This window comes from Agelaius phoeniceus, chromosome 15 (assembly GCF_051311805.1).
Source record: "Agelaius phoeniceus isolate bAgePho1 chromosome 15, bAgePho1.hap1, whole genome shotgun sequence".
NCBI classification, from domain to species: Eukaryota; Metazoa; Chordata; class Aves; order Passeriformes; family Icteridae; genus Agelaius; species Agelaius phoeniceus.
In genome coordinates this window covers 8,021,533-8,035,374 of record NC_135279.1, presented here as the reverse complement: position 1 = coordinate 8,035,374, position 13,842 = coordinate 8,021,533, and the positions used below count along the sequence as shown (strand labels likewise).

Genomic DNA, 13,842 nt, shown 5'->3' with positions numbered 1-13,842 from the left:
CAGCTTCACAGCCCTGCCAGCTCTGCCTGATTCCACTCCCAGAGATGAAAGAAAACTGACCACTAATTTTTGATGACTGCCTTGTGGAGTCCAGAAGTGATTAACAGACTTGCAACAGCATTACTGTAGTGATAGAGTTATCTTCATTAAAGCCTGGTACCACAGAGAGAAACCCTCTACCCATATTCAGGTGGAAAAGATTCCAAAGAAATGATTCAAGATGTAAGATGCCAAGTGATCCAAGCACCAAAGCACTGGCAGACCTTGAGAACACAGGTGTCCAACTCCCCATCTCTTCCTCCAAGCAGGCACTTCCACAGAGCACACTCAGTAACCATCTGCTTGTGCATTTGCCCCTGTTTTCCATGATTCTGTGATTCTAGATCCTCCTGCTGCTCCAAGGGAGGACACAAGGAGACTTTTCACATCTCCATTCTTTACCTTCACACTTGTACCACCTGTGTACTGCCAGTTCCTCTGTACATCATTGCCCATCCACTGAGGAGAGATATTATAAAGAAACCAGGTATCATTATTAAAACCAGGTTTATGGATGACTTGAAGTTGTTCATTTCAGGAATCCCAAATAATCTTAAAAAGGACCATTTTGCAGAGAGACAGAATAACTGGTTAGGATATATCATGGCTGCTCTGTGCTGTGATGGGTAATGACTAATTAATACCAATAATAATGCTAAGTTTGGAGAATGCCTCAGCACTGGGTCAGCACCCTGGCAAGGCAATGTTTTATTGCAGCTCATTAAAGGAGAAAAAAAAGCAATAAAAGCCTTAAGAACCATCACAGATCCTGACTATATGAAGCTAATAAACAGTATGATGAACTATCATTTACATGAATAAGAAAAGGAATGGACATTTCATTTCCTATGCCTTTGTTGCTCCCATTCAGTTGCACTGATGGGGCTATTTGGGGAAGCCCCACAGAGCCTGTTTACAAGAGAACTTTGCAAAACAAAGACAGTCACGGTCAAAACTTTGCTGGCCAATTCAGTATATTTACATGGAAGAGCTGGGAAGAAAACAAGTATTCTGAAATAGCCTCGTGGGATAGTTCAGTTGGGAACTAGCAACAAGGATCTCATGGCTATCTAGATGTGTGTTGGCCACAGAAAAAGCATCTGGTTTTCAAACAGAGGCTTGATCAAACTTTCTTCATCCAGGCAAAAATAGCATTGCACAACTCCCTGAGCAAAATGGCAACTGCCAAATTGTTCTGCATGCAGGGAACAGCATTGTCCAAGTCTGGCTCCTGAGAAATCAGGCACAAGCTCTTTGCTTTCCATAAATGTGGAAAATGTGCCATGCCAACACTTGACAATACATTTCAGATGCACATACACCATCTGAGCAGCTCCCAGAAACGATCCCATTTTCCCTCTCTCTTTTAACTAACAGAATTGCTCTGGATTTACAGTGAAGGCACCTAAAAGCACAGCTGAAACCACTGTTTTTAAGAAGACCTTGCTATGCCATAACTTTTCACAGTTCAGTTGCTAAATTACACATTATAAAAATAAGTAAGTGCAATTGAGAGACTGTGTTAATCTCAGAAGTTTAAACACTGCTCTGTAATGAGTGCTTTATGGTGGCCCATGGTTAAAGTGCTTTATGGGGCGTGCAGGAGATTTGTCCGCACGCGTCCGTTAAACGCTGCTGGGAATTTTCTCACACAGAGACCAGGCCTGGCACAAAGCTAAACATGGACAAAACACTGCCTCATTCACACAGCACCAGGAATGCCACCCAGTAAGAAAACACTTTACAACACCTAAGAGAGATAAGAACCACCAGCCAGCATAGCAGTAAGATGTTGCTTTTGACAAAGCAGAATTTCCTAACCTGACAATCTGTGCAGGTTCTGGAAGGATGACAAAAACACAACTGTCCCCTAGCAAGGAAATAAGAGCTTAAGCATTGATTATAAAGAGATGATAAAGAAGCATGGGTGGTTTTTAGAGTAGTTTACTAAAGCCAGGAGAATTTAGAGCCAAATTAGGTTCTTGCACGTAAAAATTCCCTGGAACTTGGGCTGAGTTCACGCATGATTGCTCGCTCAGGCAGTCTGCAGCCAACACACTGCACCCAGCTGCCTTTTCTCTCTGGCCACACAGGATCCATCCAGGCTGACTCCAATCCCAGGTGAAAAGACTTTTCAATAAATTAAATATGATGGTAACAAAGTTGCAGACATGATATCAGAGCTGTGTTTTGGTTTTATTTGTTTAATAATCATGCTTCAGAATAGCGCCACAGCTAAGCAAGATGGGGTTCTCAGGAGTTCTCAAGGGACAACTTGATGCCACACTAGACAAGTATAAGCACACTCAGCAAGGCACTGCACGAAGATCTTTGTGAGAAAGCATTGCCTCCCTCAGCCCTAAAACACTCACAAGCACTGAACTGAATTCCCAATCCTTCAGTGTTACCATTATTAGAGTATCATTCACCCACTTGTCTGCAAACTGCCTTCTTCTCCCACCAACTGCTCTGTCTCACAATACCTCATTTCTGGCTCAGAAGACCAACAAAAACCTCTCCCCTGAGCTTTGGCAGTGTCCCCATGATCACTTGGCAGGAGGCAGCATGACAATGCTGTGACAGGCATCCCCCCAAGGAGACTGCACACATCAGTCACTGCTGCTGACACACTCCACACCCAGAGGAGCTCCTCCACACCAGGGGAGGTTTCTGGGTGCAGGCAGCTGCTCTTGATGGACCATCCTAAAGCAGCAGGTTTTCCTGTTTCACCAACAGCAGAACCAGCAAGCTCTTTGCTGTGATGGTGGTGGTGACACTGCCATGCTGGCTTGTGCCAAGTCTGCTTGAGTAAAGCAAAACAGCTTTGCTTTTAGTAGAGAGGACTGAAGTCCTATTTCTAGTCCAATGACAAATCTACTAAAAGGAAATAGCACTGCAAAAACAATTGCAAGTTATCTCTTTATGATGATCTTTATATGATGTGCAAAAAGTCTTTCCAACAACAAAAAAATATTTATCCTCTGATTTTGTTTTTTTAAAGGAAACTGAAGAACCAGTCTCACATTTTCAGAGGATGAGCTGCTGTTGGGTACCACCAAAAATAGCCAACATTTACTGTGCAGAACACAAATCATCTTGATCTGAATACTCTGACTGAATGACTGAACACTGACCCTCATCAACTGTTTAAAGGATGGTCAGGATTAATAGCTTAAATGAAGGAATAAACACAAATCTTCTCTTCTTTTCCTACATGACAAAAGCAGGAGTTTGCAAATCTCCATGAAACAATCTTAAATCTCCTGAATGACAGTCCCAAGCTCTGGCCAGGGACTCATTTCTGAAGCTTGGCACGCTGGAATGCTCTGATAGATGCAGGCAATGGGAAACTGCCTTTGGCTGAGGCTTCTGCCATCTTTAAAGTATGTCCAAGGTTCCTGGCAGTTTAACTCTTCCTGAAGATAATAAATCTCTTGTGAGACAGGAAGGCTGAACAATCACATACTTCAAGACTAGCTCAATCTGTATAGTTCCAAGAACAACTTCCAGTGCAGGTGATAGCAAGCATATGATAAGCAAAGTTCCAGGAGGAGCTCTGTTGAAAAAACAGAATTATGGGAAACAGACTGAACTGCTCATTTTATGGACATAGCTCCCCATTCCAGCACTCAGGCAGTAAAACTAAAATGAACTCCCTCAAAGTTAAAAATGCCCAACAGAACTCAAAAGGCAAGGTAATTATTTTGGCTTGACAGAGGGAGAGGACAGGTCACTTGTTCCCACAGAGAATATCTCACCTTGCTGACATCAAATGGAAACACATCTTTCCGTTAATCTGGGTTTTTTTCCCAAAGCTACATTTTCTGTGCAACAGATTTATAACCCTGGCCAAGTCTGTACCACTCTGGGCTAAATAAAAAGCCCGAAGTCCACAAGAAATGTAGCAGCACATGCCCCACGTGCCTCTCCTGTGGTGTCACAGCTCCCCCCACGGGATCAGGCAGCTCAGCCATTCACATTCCCGGCAATGACCCTCTGCCCACACCCCTGCCAATGCAGTTCCTCGGGATCTCAGCTGTGACATCTGCTGATCAAGACTTGTCCTGTGTGCAGGGACACAGGGAGGCACGATGGCACCCATGGCATAAAGGCAGCTTCTCTCTTTCCACCTTTTCTTAGGAAAATGGAAGCAAACAGCAGCCAGCAATTGAAGGTGTTAGCTCCCACATGAGAGAATAATTCCATGATAGATGAACACCTGAATGACAGAGTCTGTGCTGTGTGGGTGACAAAGGGGACATTTGCAACCCCAGCTGCCTTTGTCCTGGCTCCCACCCCCCGAGTAAGGACCCACCCACTCTCATCCAACACAACACAGCTCTGGCATAAAAACAAAACTGAAAACTCCAGCAGGAACATTAAAGATGTATTTATTGTCAAACAGTAGCACATCAAAATAAGCAGGCAAATGTCATAGTAACTAACCAAATACAGGGGAATGCCTTGTGAATTTACTGGATTTTCATTTCTGACATATTTAGAAAATGTATTTTTTTATTTGGCTGACAGGAAACCACAAAGCACAAATGTAATTGGAGCAATCAGACACATATGGGGACAATAATTATAGGCAAAATAAACTGGTTGAAAACAGATCTGTTTACTGTATTTCTAACCACCTCATACTTTTATTCTTCATTATTTGAGGGTTTGAGCTTTCTTTTTTTTCCTTATCTTGGCAGTCCCAAGATTTTTAGGTTTTGGTACTGTAGGGACCAGTTTCTAAATGTTTATTATCTGGGCTGGCAATAGTGGCTTATTCCACTGAGAGGATAAACAATTCACTTCAACAAAGTTTGATGTTACAGAAAAATGACTTCTGTTTCTCATAATTACACAAATTGGGGAAGCAAGTTTTTTCATGAAACAAATTATGAAATTGCTTGTTTATTTAGTATTAGTCAAGCATACTCTTATTTCAGAGTTATGAAAATTACAGTTTTCTTCATTATAACCAGTCAAACCATAAGATACAAAGCTTGAAGTTAACAGCATAAGTACAGCTCTTTGAAGAAAATGAAAAAGCCCCACATCCCCAAAAAACAGTTTAGTTACTTCATAAAGGCAATAGCATGGGATTAACCCATTGCCTGTGGAAGAGCAGCACTCTTGTGAAATTCTTCAACAGAACACATGAAAGTTTGAGGAAAACAACAGAAATTTGTGTACATTTAGGAGCAGGAGAATACAGAAAACACTCTTAAGGTGAGCTGTTCCAATTAAGCACCTTTATTGCAAACAAATGTTGGAAGACAACCTTAGTCCTTGACAAAAATACATCTTCTTGTTATTTATAGTCCCTGAGCCCTTTGCCACCAAGCTGGGAAAGGTGCATTGAATGTACCTTCAAATAAGTCCTTCAAATTACATTCTGACAAAATACATCAGACTTAAGTGAATCATCTTCAAGGACAACCTTAGCTGGGTGATGTCATCAGCAATTAAAATTCCAAAGTTGATAGCATGCCTCCAGTAATTGTTTTCTACATTATATCCAAGTACCTCCCTTCATAACTGAATTTATGCTAAAAAATTGCTGAAACACAACCCTTGGCTTCACAAAGCACAGGCCAGGTGGATTTCATTTGGGAATCCACACTGCTGTAAATGATTTTGTTCTCCCACACAGCCTAAGAAAAATGTGGACAACAGCAGTAAGTCACACCCACTGAAAACATTGTCTTTTTCTAATCACCCAATGCCATAAATTTATTGTGTAATTCTACATTCCCTTTGTCAGTAGAGAAGGTATTAGAACCACTACATCCTGGTTAAGTGTAGGGTTATTTATCCCATGAGGACACAAGCAGTTATGACAAATGCATTTACTTTAGACAGTGTTGGTTATACAGTCAAAGGACACCCAAAAATGACAATACACATCTGTAACTTGGAATGTGTGAGATGGTTTCCACCAGGCTCTCACTGCTGATGCTCTTACTGAGAGATGTGATATTGTAGCTTAGGTTTATTAGGATTGTGTTCAATCAGCCAGTCAGCAAGCCAAATCTGTGAACAAAAAACACAAAACCCAAATGCTTTCAGCTTTCTCTTGCTTTCTATTAAGTTCATAGCAGAATATTATAAAAGCATTATTTGAAAGCTCTGCTACAGATACTCTCCTACTGTGCTGCAAAATTCAGCCCTTTAAGAAGGAAATGGACATGCAGATGACCTGTTTTTAAAAAATGTTCAGTTAAATCTTCCCAGCCTATACTGCTTATGCACCATGACCTTTAGAAGACAACTTGTCCTGGCAATGTTTATCTTTGTGAAAGTCTAAGACCATTTGAGCCATAGTTCAAATAATTCAGCCAGCTCTGTTTTGGAATGCTGCTGCAGAATATGTATGAAACTGCTTAATGAAATGTTACTGCTGACAACACAGAGATACTTCATCCAGTAATCATTCATTAAGAGTGCCAGCCTTCTGCACTGAACCACCTTACAGTACCTAAAACCTAAAACCCAAACATGGTTGCGTTTTGAAATTCATCTTTTAAGTTTTCCAGCATCGTACTTCAATGAAAATGTGGGAGTCAGGAATGCCTTGGGTCCTAATTCCATCTGCCAGTCTGGGGCTGGCCTTAGGCAAATTAACCTTTTGCCTCGATTTCTCCACTTGTAAAGCAAAGTTTTTAACACATCCTTATTTACTTCACCAGGCTGTTGATGAGTGGTTTCTGGAATGCTGAGAACAACAAACTTCATACCACACTGTGAAGAGCTGACAGAACAGCAGACAGGCAAGGTAAGCAACGCTCTGCTTTTACTACCAGGAATAAAAGGTTTGCAAAGGGAGAGCCAAGCAGAGCACTAGGACAGGTAAAGCAACAACAGCTCAGTACTAAGAACCCAAGACAGAAATGGAAAACAAACAAAATAGCCCAAAACACAAAACCTCCTAGGAAAATTACTTTGGAAAAAAAGAAATCCTCAAATCATTTGAACCAAATTAATTTATCATGTATTGCTTAAGGAACTGGTTGAGAAAACCTCTGCTGACAGCAAGTATTTCTGAGTGCACAGACACCTTCTGATGCCATCTCCAAAAGGAGAGGAAAGAAGAAAAGGATACAGGAAAAAAAGCATTCCAACAGTCTCCCTGTAAGCCAACTAGCAGAAAACAAACTGAAAAGCAATAGGCAATATCTATTTCTGAAGCTGTATCAAATCAACACTATTTTCCTTCTGTTACAAGGTCACAGACATTATGGACAACAAAGAAGGTGCAAATAAAATGTTTTTAGCAAAGCTGCTGACACTGCTTCATACAGCTTTCTTACAAGCAAGGAAGGAAAGCACTGTCTCTATGAAGTTACTGTTAGATACCTCATAATTGACTAGAAAATTATGCTAAGAATGCAGATTAACTGGAAGCCAAAACAATGAGTTAGAAAGATGGGATATGCAACAAAAAAAAAACAAAAAAAAAAAAAAGAAAAAAAAAAGAAAAATCAGTATTTAATACAGTAAAGAGAAGACTGAAGGGAAAGAAAATGAGAATACTCTTCAAATATGCAATAGGTTGCTTAAAAAAAAGATATTACATTGTCTCCAATGTCTTTTGGGGATAGTAAAAGGAAAAAAGGGTAATGGGCTTAAAATTGGAGCCAGGAGATTTAGGCTATCTTTTAGTGAAAGCTTTTAACAAGTATAATTAAGCACTGAAACAGATTGCCTGGGGAGACTGTAGATTCTCCATCATTTGGAGTGCTAAACCACAGGCCAGACACACATTTGTTAGGTTAGGAATAGATAGAATTGGTTTGGCCTTTGGGCAAAGGAATGGACTTCATCTCTGTTTTCTAGATTTCTATGGTAACAGTGCCAGACATACAGATAAAGTAAACAGGTTACAAAGCTGGAACAATCAAAGTACATTAAACATGGCCTTATGTCACATAGTCCATAGGAACATCCCAAGGGATTTTTAAGGCTTTTTTTTCTGAAAAATATCCTTTAGAAAAATGCAATGTTGACTATAAATGTGATAATGATGTAAAATCATTACATCAGTTGCTGTACAACTGCCAGCAACTTGCACAGATTAATTATCTGCATGCTTAAATAACTACTGGTGTGAATGACTGGAGCTTTAACAAAAATACATTAACCACATTTTTCCAGATGTAAGAAAACTGTTTTTGTTTAGGGACTTAAAACACACTCTTGTGTCATCTCTAACAAACAAACCAACTTACTGAAACCACATATTAGAGTATCTCATCAGCTGAGAGCTAAAACAGCACAGCTCTTCACCAGCAGAGCAGCTCTGCTATGAACAGGGAGTTACTAAGAGCAAGTGAGTGCACCCAGAGCTGGACCCTGCACGTACCATGGGGTCTGCTGGCTTCTCTCTGCACAGGGCAGTGAGCCCTGCCAGCAGCGTGGGCTTCACATACAGGTTCAGGTAATCCCGAGCCCTCTGTCCAGTGGGAAGTGGCTCCAAGATTGCTGCAGGGAGGAAGCACAGCTGTTAGAAAGCAGCCTCTGGAGTGATGAAACACAACATCCTTTCAAAGGCTGTTTGTATGTCAGCTGCTCTTTTCCTTAGTAAGGTAATAATACATCATGGGTGTTATAGCTTCTCCCACAACACACTGCAAGGAAACTCCCTAAACTTCTTTACTATGTCCCTGAGGTAACTGTACTAATTATAGTCTATTATGAAAAGGGAGGAAGTCAGATCATCTGGGGAAAACCTGAATCCTTGAAGATGCATTTGGGGCAGAAGACAAACTGTATATCCCATGTTTAGAACTTTCTTCTTCTCGTGTGAAGCTGGTTTCTGAAGACCCTAAAAATGTCACCTTTAGTCTTGCTCTGTTTGTCAGGGTGAGAAGAGACATGGTTTACACAATGGGTAAGGTTTGTAAGGAACTGCAACATATCTTATTAAATTCACTGATACAGCTGACAAAAAGTATCAGTAGACACCTTTTTCTAGCAGTTTCACGTGCATCTTTCTGTCAAAGAGCAAATCCTGTCACAGTACAAACCAGAGATCCTCTTGCAGCCTTTCCAGGTTCTAAAGCCCTTTTCTCTGGCACTTCACTTTGGAATTGCACTGTCATGTGAGCATGCAGCTGCTTTTGAATAGTAATTACTCAGCCTGAATCCAAGAAAAGAGTCAGTTTTCTCAAGTCAACCAAGGCTGACTGTGCCAGAAACACTTGCTGGAGTGCAATAGCTTCCCATTTCTTCTCATTTACCAGCTTTGACTGCTCCAGTTCCCAGAGCAGAGTTTGAAAAGTGGAAGCAATCTCTGTAAATACACTGGCTCTTCAGACAGATTTTTGGTAAGCCTTTCATAGCAGAAAATGTCAGTTTATACATAAAGAGACCCACAATCCTGCAAAGCAAACAAACCCAGCCTCTCCTAAATCAGCTGTATCTGGAGTCAGGGCAGGACAGGGAAGAGCTCCATCCCCCAGGACTGGCACTGAACCAACTGCACCATTTTACCTTCTGGAAATATGAACCGAATTTCCTTCTCTGCTGAGGAGATGCTGACACTGCCGTGGAGCCCATTCCTCAGCTCGTCAGTGCCATAGAGTGCTCTTAAGCTGAAAACAAGGGAGATAACTGCTTGGAGGGCAACTGCAATCCCTTCCAAGCCTCTGCAGCCTGAGAGCACAGAAAAGCAAGAGTTATGGACTAATTAACAAGACATTGGCTTGCTTTTGTTTTAAACATAAGAAGTAGCTACCTAAAATTTAATATTCGTACACTCAGAATTCCCCATAAAATAGGTGAAATTTGCATACTGAAAAACAACAGTGAAAAGCTGTTGCAGAAAACTGAAGTGATAAGAAGCCTGTGTCTGTACTGTACAAACAAATACATTTTAAAAAATGAATTCTGGTCTCAATCCAAAGAATGACAAAATAATCCTAGTGACTTGCCCAAGGCCAGTCAGTGAGTTACCTGTGAGGGTGAGTTATCCTAGCTCTTAGGCTGTTGGATGGTCCAAGCAATTCCTTCCAGTATGAGACTGCACAATTTCTAGCAAGAACCATAGCAACTATAGGACCAGAACTCATATAAGCTGTTAAATTAGGAAAAAACATTTTTCCAAATTGCTCTGCATAGAAGTTGCTACATTGCTCTGGGCTTAACTGGAGCTTCCGTTTCTATAAAGTGTAGAAGAAAAAAAAAAAAGAATTAAACTTGCTTGCTACATTGAAACAGGTTAGAGCATTAAAGGCAGCATAGAGTCCTCTCCTGCAGTCATATCTTCAAGCGCAGAACACAGAGTAACTTCTGAAATTCCTCTGATTAACCAGATATGATCCTCTTCTAGATAGAGAGTAACAAAGAGCAGAAGTTTTCCAAGTTAATTAAGGAAAGAGCCCATTTGAGTAAGATGTGATTTTAGCCCAGGCAAACTACAGCCATTGTAGCTGCCAGATGACAGAGCACTGTACAGAAAAAGTAAAGAGCATTACAAGGGCAGGATTTTATTACTCAGCTGCTACAGCATAATGTTCTACTTTTAAAGAAGTTTCTCTCCAGCCCACACTGTTAATTATGCAATTGTTCTATTTTTTATTCAGTGCTCTGTGACTCTCCCAATAGCTGCCTAGCCTGCAGGTGGCCAGGATCAGGACAACTTTGGGAACTTATCAGAAACCACAGTCAACAAAAAAAATTTAAAGTGGGTTCTTTGAGCTCAAACTTGTACAACACAAGAGTTCCATATACTCAGAGTCCTAATAATTTTGGTGTCAAAAGTCACTGCAGACATCAGAAGACTCTACTAACATATTGCAATTAGATAAATAAAAAATCTATTTTGTTTCATTTTCTGATGAGCAGGGGGGCTGCAGACCAGGGAGAATCCTCATTAACTCTTCTGGAGTAGCTCCAAGAGATCCAAAAATAAATAAATACAAATAATAAATGCACATAAATAAAACAGCCAGAGAGGTTAGGGAGGAAGTGAAAGAAACGAAACAAACCAAAACCAAACCAAACCAAGACTTTGCGGGGAGGAGGAGGAGGGGCCCCTGCCGCCCACAGGTGCGAGGGAGCAGCGCCTCCCAGCGGCCGCCCGGCCAGGCATATTTAAATATTCATAAGCTCATTTCAATATTCATAAAGTCTATTTACCGTAAAAACAATGGAAACAAAAAATTAGCTAGGCTGCAACTGGCCAGCTATCGAATTCAATTAATTATCTAATATCCACTTGCACACTGCACAAAATCTTGCAAGACCTGAATTATATACTCTCCAAAGAGTTGCTCCAAAGCTCACACATCTGTTCCATATGATTGCTAAATCTGAGTTTATTAATAAAGTCTGTGTATCCTGTGGTCAGCAATATAGATGGTCTTCTCTGTTCCATCCCATGCACCAAAAAGCATCTCCTTACAGAATCTGGCAGCAATGTTTAATGACATGAACAACATGAATCGATTTTTGGACACACAAGCTTTTAGTTACTGGCTTGATTGCTAGAAGTTAAATATTTTCCTGACTTATAAACTACAGCTATTTTCTTTGGAGCACAGACTGTTACCTGAAGGATGTGGAATCCTGATCGGAGAATGACATCCTCTATTTGTTCTTCTTTATCAATGATATCTGGTTTGATGATAGCCAGAGTTCTTTCCACATAAATCTGAGGATCAGGCATTAAGACCTCCATCCTGGCTTCTAAGTTAGAATTCACTTGCCCCTTTTGTACTGCAACGAAACCAGCACATGACATTTGGAATTTGTCTACTGCAGTCACCTATGGTGACACTCACCATGTACTCCAGGAACAGAAAGGGCCACACCCACCTCACAAAATCCATGAGATGTTCTCTGGACAAGTTAGCACTCTGTAGTTCACATTCCCATTTTCAGTGCAGTGGCATTTTGTGGAAGAGAAGGCCAAAATTTAATTTTGTTATTCACTAAGTTGGACAATGTATGAGGATTGTATATCACACACCCTGATGTGGGCTCCCTGTGCTCCCACACCCTCCATCCACCATGGGCTCCTTCAAACCCCAGATCTGTATCCTCACACATGAGGTCTGTGGGTGGGACTAATGACTTGGAGCTGGCTCATCGTAGGCCTCGGGGTAACTTCTCAATGGTTATTTAATTCCTGTATTCATGGGCTCCAGACAAAGTGCTGGTTTTCTGACTGAGCAGATGCACTGGCAAGCTGAGAGCACAGAATTGTGTTGTGAGTGGTGGAACCAGTGAGGGGGCTTCTGACAGACCTGTGCATCCATTTGTAACCCTTTCATCACGGGACCCCAAAGACCATCCAGTTCCACCCTGCTATGGGCAGGGACAGACACCTTCCACCATCCTAGGTTGCTCCAAGCCCCATCCAACCTGGCCTTGAACACCTCCACGGATGCAGCAGCCACAGCTTCACTGGACAACGTGTGTCAGGGCCTCATCACCCTTAAAGAACTGCTCCCCAGAATCCCATCTAACCCTGCCCTCTGTCAGTGGGAAGCCATTCCCCCTTTTCCTGCCTCTCCCTCTCCTGGTCCCAAGTCCCTCTCCATCTCTTTTGGAGCCCCTTTAGGCACTGGGACAGGGTCGAAGGCCTCCATAGAACCTTCTCTTCTCCAGGCTAAACACCCTCAGCTCTCTTAACCTTTTAGAGAGAATTGGGAGCAGAGGTTCTGCGGGGGATCCTGACAGAGCCTCAGAGAACTGCACACAATGGCACCTGCAGCCCTTCCCTCGCCCGCTGCCCGCCGTGTCCCCACGCTCCCGGGCTCTCTCCATCCGCCCTGCACCAGACCCAGGCACGCAGACCCTGCCTGGCTGCTCCCTGCTGCAAAGTCCGCTTGTAACCCCTAAATCCACCTGCCTTGGGGCCCGGCCCGGCTTTGCTATCCCGGTTGTTATCCCGGCCTCCGGGACTCCGCCGGACCCGCCGCCGTTGCCGGGCGATGACGGGGCCAGCCCCGGGCACAAGATGGCGCCCGCGGGCCTCGGCGGGACGGGACGAAGATGGCGGCCGGGAGCGGTGCGGTGATGGCGGCGGAGGCGGAGCGCGCCTCAGGGCCCGGGATCGCCGCGGGCTCGGCGCGCACAACGGGAGACCGTGGCTGCCCCGGGATGGGCTCCGCGTGTGCTGCGGGAATAAAGGGCGGAGTGCCGTGATCTGCGGGGCTCATCTCAAAAACCTCATTCCTCCCTGACAATAACAGCTTTATGTCGGTTTCACCTTACGCTCAGAACTGCTGAGGGAGCCACGCGCTCACAGCAAACGCTCGTGAAGCGCCGTAGCGCGATTTATTGGCGGGGAAAGAATAAAGGAAAAGCCAGCAGCCGTTCCAGGTCATTTACCAGCGCTTGTGGGGAGGGCTCCTGCGGACGCGCCTCAGCAGCGGCGGCGGGCGGGAGCTCCCTCACAGCCCGAGCGCTGCCCCGAGCCACAGCTCTAATGGTGGCTCTCGGCGCTGCGAGCCAATTACAGCGGCTCCCCGCGCCACTTCACGGTTAAGGGGCAAAAAAGGTGTAACGAATAGGAAACCTTTACTGTTTTGTGCATTAAACCATCGTGAGCTGGGCTTTAAGCAGAGCTGGGGAGTCGCATTCTCTGGGGATTTTCCCCAAATTTTACCGCGCCGTCGTGCCAATGCGTTTGCTGCCTACACATTCCCCATTTCCCTGTCCATGGGCAGATGCCTGTGCAGCATCCACTGTCCACCCACCATGACCCGTAGTGCCCCGGTGTCACCTCCCGTGCTTGTTTACCGGCGCTCCCGGTGGAACCGGGCCAGCTGGCCCCGCGCTATCGGGGCGTGGGTGGGG

The 13,842-nt window shown here is 43.4% G+C and overlaps 1 protein-coding gene across 1 annotated transcript; it reads right to left on the bottom strand.

Moving 5' to 3' along the window:
- Positions 1 to 4,414: 4,414 nt before the first annotated feature.
- Positions 4,415 to 13,497, bottom strand: NME5 (NME/NM23 family member 5). Its single transcript, XM_077186587.1, has 8 exons — positions 13,375 to 13,497; positions 12,893 to 13,159; positions 11,854 to 11,894; positions 11,588 to 11,754; positions 9,991 to 10,196; positions 9,529 to 9,629; positions 8,399 to 8,517; positions 4,415 to 6,069 (listed from the first exon to the last, which is right to left on the bottom strand). Exons 4-8 carry the CDS (start codon positions 11,714 to 11,716, stop codon positions 5,998 to 6,000), a joined length of 627 nt encoding a protein of 208 aa, XP_077042702.1. The 5' UTR covers positions 11,717 to 11,754; positions 11,854 to 11,894; positions 12,893 to 13,159; positions 13,375 to 13,497; the 3' UTR covers positions 4,415 to 5,997.
- Between the last annotated feature and the right edge of the window lie 345 nt (positions 13,498 to 13,842).